This window comes from Arachis ipaensis, chromosome B03, assembly GCF_000816755.2.
Source record: "Arachis ipaensis cultivar K30076 chromosome B03, Araip1.1, whole genome shotgun sequence".
Lineage (NCBI taxonomy): Eukaryota > Viridiplantae > Streptophyta > Magnoliopsida > Fabales > Fabaceae > Arachis > Arachis ipaensis.
Window position 1 is genome coordinate 119,734,751 of NC_029787.2, and position 3,460 is coordinate 119,738,210.

Here is a 3,460-nt window from a genome sequence, read left to right on the forward strand (position 1 = left end):
AAAAATAAATAAATAAATAAACTTGGTTAATTATTATAGTTACTAATTCAGTATATTGTGAATTAAATTGAATAAAAACAAAATTAAGGAATATACGTACCTCAAACATTTTCAGATCTTCTTTCTTCCGGGATCACATTTATTTGATGTTGTCGTCACTGACGAATGAATTCAGTCGCCGGTGTGGCTAAGAATATAATCTCTCAAGATATTTCATGTTAACAAGGTCATGTTGCTGTCAAAATAAAATAAAAGTCACGTGCTTTATCTTTCTGGCCAATCCGGCTAGCCATTTATCCTCAAGCTAATGCATTCAAGAGAAAAATTTTAGCTAAGTCGTATATTTATTATTTTAGAATTTTAATTTAGTATATATTGATTATTTTCAATTTTATCTCTATTTTAAAAATTAGTTCAAATTTTTTGTTTTTTTGGTTTACTTAAACGATATCTCCCAATCTAGATGAAGGACTAATTTCTACTCTCAATACTTGCTTAAGGGGACAAATAAATTGACCACTCAATCAAACTAAATTGATTAAATTAGTTCAAAATATATTAAGAAGTTTTAAATTAATTACCCGTTTTCGATTTTTGGGGTGGTGTAAATTGGCTTGGCTGAATGCGAGTTCAAAAAATATAAAATCTTTCTTTGAGTTTATGGTGGCACTGTTCTTTTTATATTGTATAATACCAAACAATAGAAATAAACTTGCTTTTTCCTTTAGTAAATAAAAAGTTCATGTATTTATGTTTATAGTTTTAAAAATTAAATATATTTTTAAAATTAATTTATACTTATCAAAGTTAAAAAATTTAATATAATTTTTTATATTAATTAATATCTAAATTTAATTTTTATATTAATGTTTATTATTATATTTTTAAATTTTAAAAATTATTTTATCAAATATATTATAATTATTTAAACTTATTAATATATTGCTTCATTTTTTCCAGTTTCTTTTGCGTAATCTAACTAGCTAGGTATGTGGTAAAGACCTTTCAACCTATATATTCAAATAAGACGACTATTCGAAATAGTTAGTTCTATTAGGGATATGATTATCTTAATGATGATAGTACATATATACAGGCCTGGCGAAGATTAGTATTGTTTATGGGATCAACCCCTAAAATTTTAATTTTACCTGTATATATATATCCTTACTTAAATTATAATAATGGAAGCAAAATAAAGAGAAATTAATTAAGAAAAGTTGGTGGTTGAAACGAAACAACACATGACTGTAATCCAAAGTACTGAGAAATAAAGCATCGATCTCAGTACATTAAACATATATAACTGATAATTAAAGCCACGGAATTATTATTGTACGACCGGAGAGGAACAAGTAACTGTGTTGTGAAGTTGCTCAGCAATCTTCATAGTCGATCTTGATGCCCTTAACAATGACACCGTCACCGTATTGGGGAACCAAAGTGACGACAACGCTGTCATCATCATCAGCTTCCAAATCGATCAGCTTCTCCGTGATCCCGATCTTGAATGCCAGTTCAGTTTTCAGGGCACTCGATTTCTGAGTGTGCGACACATTCACGAAGCTTCCAGCAAACTCTCTGTTCTTTGGCGTGGCAAACTGCGCATCCTCTTCTTCGTTCAGCAACACATCGAACTTTATAGGCTTCCTCCGATCAAACTCAATCTCGAAAACCAGAGTCTCCTCTCTCTCATCCTTCTCCTTCCTGCTCCTGGATCTCCTTGGCCTCTTCACCACCGTGCTCACAAGCTTATTCTCCTCCAGAGTCAACGGTAAGTCAACGCTCTTCGTCGTCAACGGCTTCTGTGCCCTCTCAGCTTTCGTCCTACGCGCTTTGGGCTTCGTTTTCGCCCACAGAATGGGAACCTTCTCGAAATCATACCCAAGCTTCACGGAGTCAAGGCAATCTTTGGTCTTCACGCGCACCAAGTTCTTATTCTCATCATAGAACAGAAAATTTGATTCCAGAAAGTCAGGGTCGGTGATGTCTTTGTTACCGAAAGATTTCCACAGATTCCACATTCTATCGACATTGGAATGGTGACAGTAGAAGAGAGGATCCCTACCAGCAGAGTAGAGGGACCCCATGTCCTCCCCGTTTGGCTGGGTTCTATCCCCAGTCCAAGTGTGGAGCGTGTTGTGCACGCTCTCGCAAGTTCCGGCACCCGTCTTCACGGTGTAAGGCGTGTCGCCGGCACGGAAAGCATTGCCGAAGAAGTTCAACGGCGCCTTCACTTCGACGAAGTTTGTGTACATCAAACTGAGGTTAGCGTCGACGTCACCGCTGGTGTCAGGGCCGTTCCTGTTCCAACTGAGATCGACGAGAACCGGCGGTTGATGGTTTGCGTTTCTGAGTGCGTCATAGAGCGATGATCTTCTGTCAGTGAAAATGGAAGGTATTTCCATGCCGTCAGGGTTATCCCAGTTCCAGAAGGGCAATGCAAAGGTTGGATCGTTGATCAAGCTTCCCAAGATCCTCTCGTAGAAGTAAAGGTACCAACGGTGAAAAGGAAGGAAAATCCAAGAGTAATGGACCTGGAGATCCTTGTCAGGGAAGCCAACTTGGTGATACGAGTTGTGGCAGTAAGCGCAATGAATGGCGGCTTGTTGGGTGAAGCTGCGAGGGTCATCGTCTGGAAGCTCTCTCATGGCCTTTATGGCTTCCTTGTACTTGACCAGATCGTCACCGGTAACCTTATGAGCCGGTTTCCGAACCCTCAAGGGTTGGTTTTTTGGGAACTCAAAATCTATGATCTTTGTGGAAGCAGGAGGGCAACACTTGACGGGTTTGGCGCCCGCCGGCAGGGTTGGTAGCCCACAGGCTTGGAGATCCGGTGCAACCGGTGCCGCCAAGGCAAAAGGGTTGTAGGCAAAGCCTGCGGCACCGGCCAGCCCTCCGAGACCAATAAGAACATCTCTCCTGTTCCCATGGGCAATGCCGTTTGATGCCTCTTCGTTCGAGGCATTGCAAGACACCTTCGTGGCCGCCACGTGGCTCTGCCGGCCTTTGGGGAACAAAGAAGAGGAGGAGGTCTTGGTGGCTGAGGCGTTCACACTGGACACAAGAGAGAGAGGAGATATTGAAGCCATGATTCTAATGATGGTGTTTATGTGTTATTTGGTTTGGGACGAACAAGTGTGAAAAGTGTTAGTCTTTTTATAGCGGTACATGCACTGTGATTTTTTGCATGAGTTTGAATACATAATGTGAACACTGAACAGTCACGTTGCCTTGCACCTTTTTTTCTCCCTTCAAATGAATTGGATAGTTTTCAACATATTACAGATCCATCCACAAAATACTTAAGACTATAATTAGTATATATCACATTTGGGGTAGATAAAAATGTCTAAGACTTTTGTTTTAAATATTTTTCAGTAATTAAAATTTAATATATATAATTAATTAAATTATATTTTTTTTATTAAAATTAAGTTAAATAGATTGATTTAACTAA

General features: G+C 38.5%; 1 protein-coding gene across 1 annotated transcript; it reads right to left on the minus strand.

The window, feature by feature from the left end:
• Nucleotides 1,186-3,235, minus strand: LOC107631016 (polyphenol oxidase A1, chloroplastic). The gene has a single exon (XM_016334321.2). The coding sequence runs from the start codon at nucleotides 3,090-3,092 to the stop codon at nucleotides 1,377-1,379; it is 1,716 nt and encodes a 571-aa protein (XP_016189807.1). The 5' UTR covers nucleotides 3,093-3,235; the 3' UTR covers nucleotides 1,186-1,376.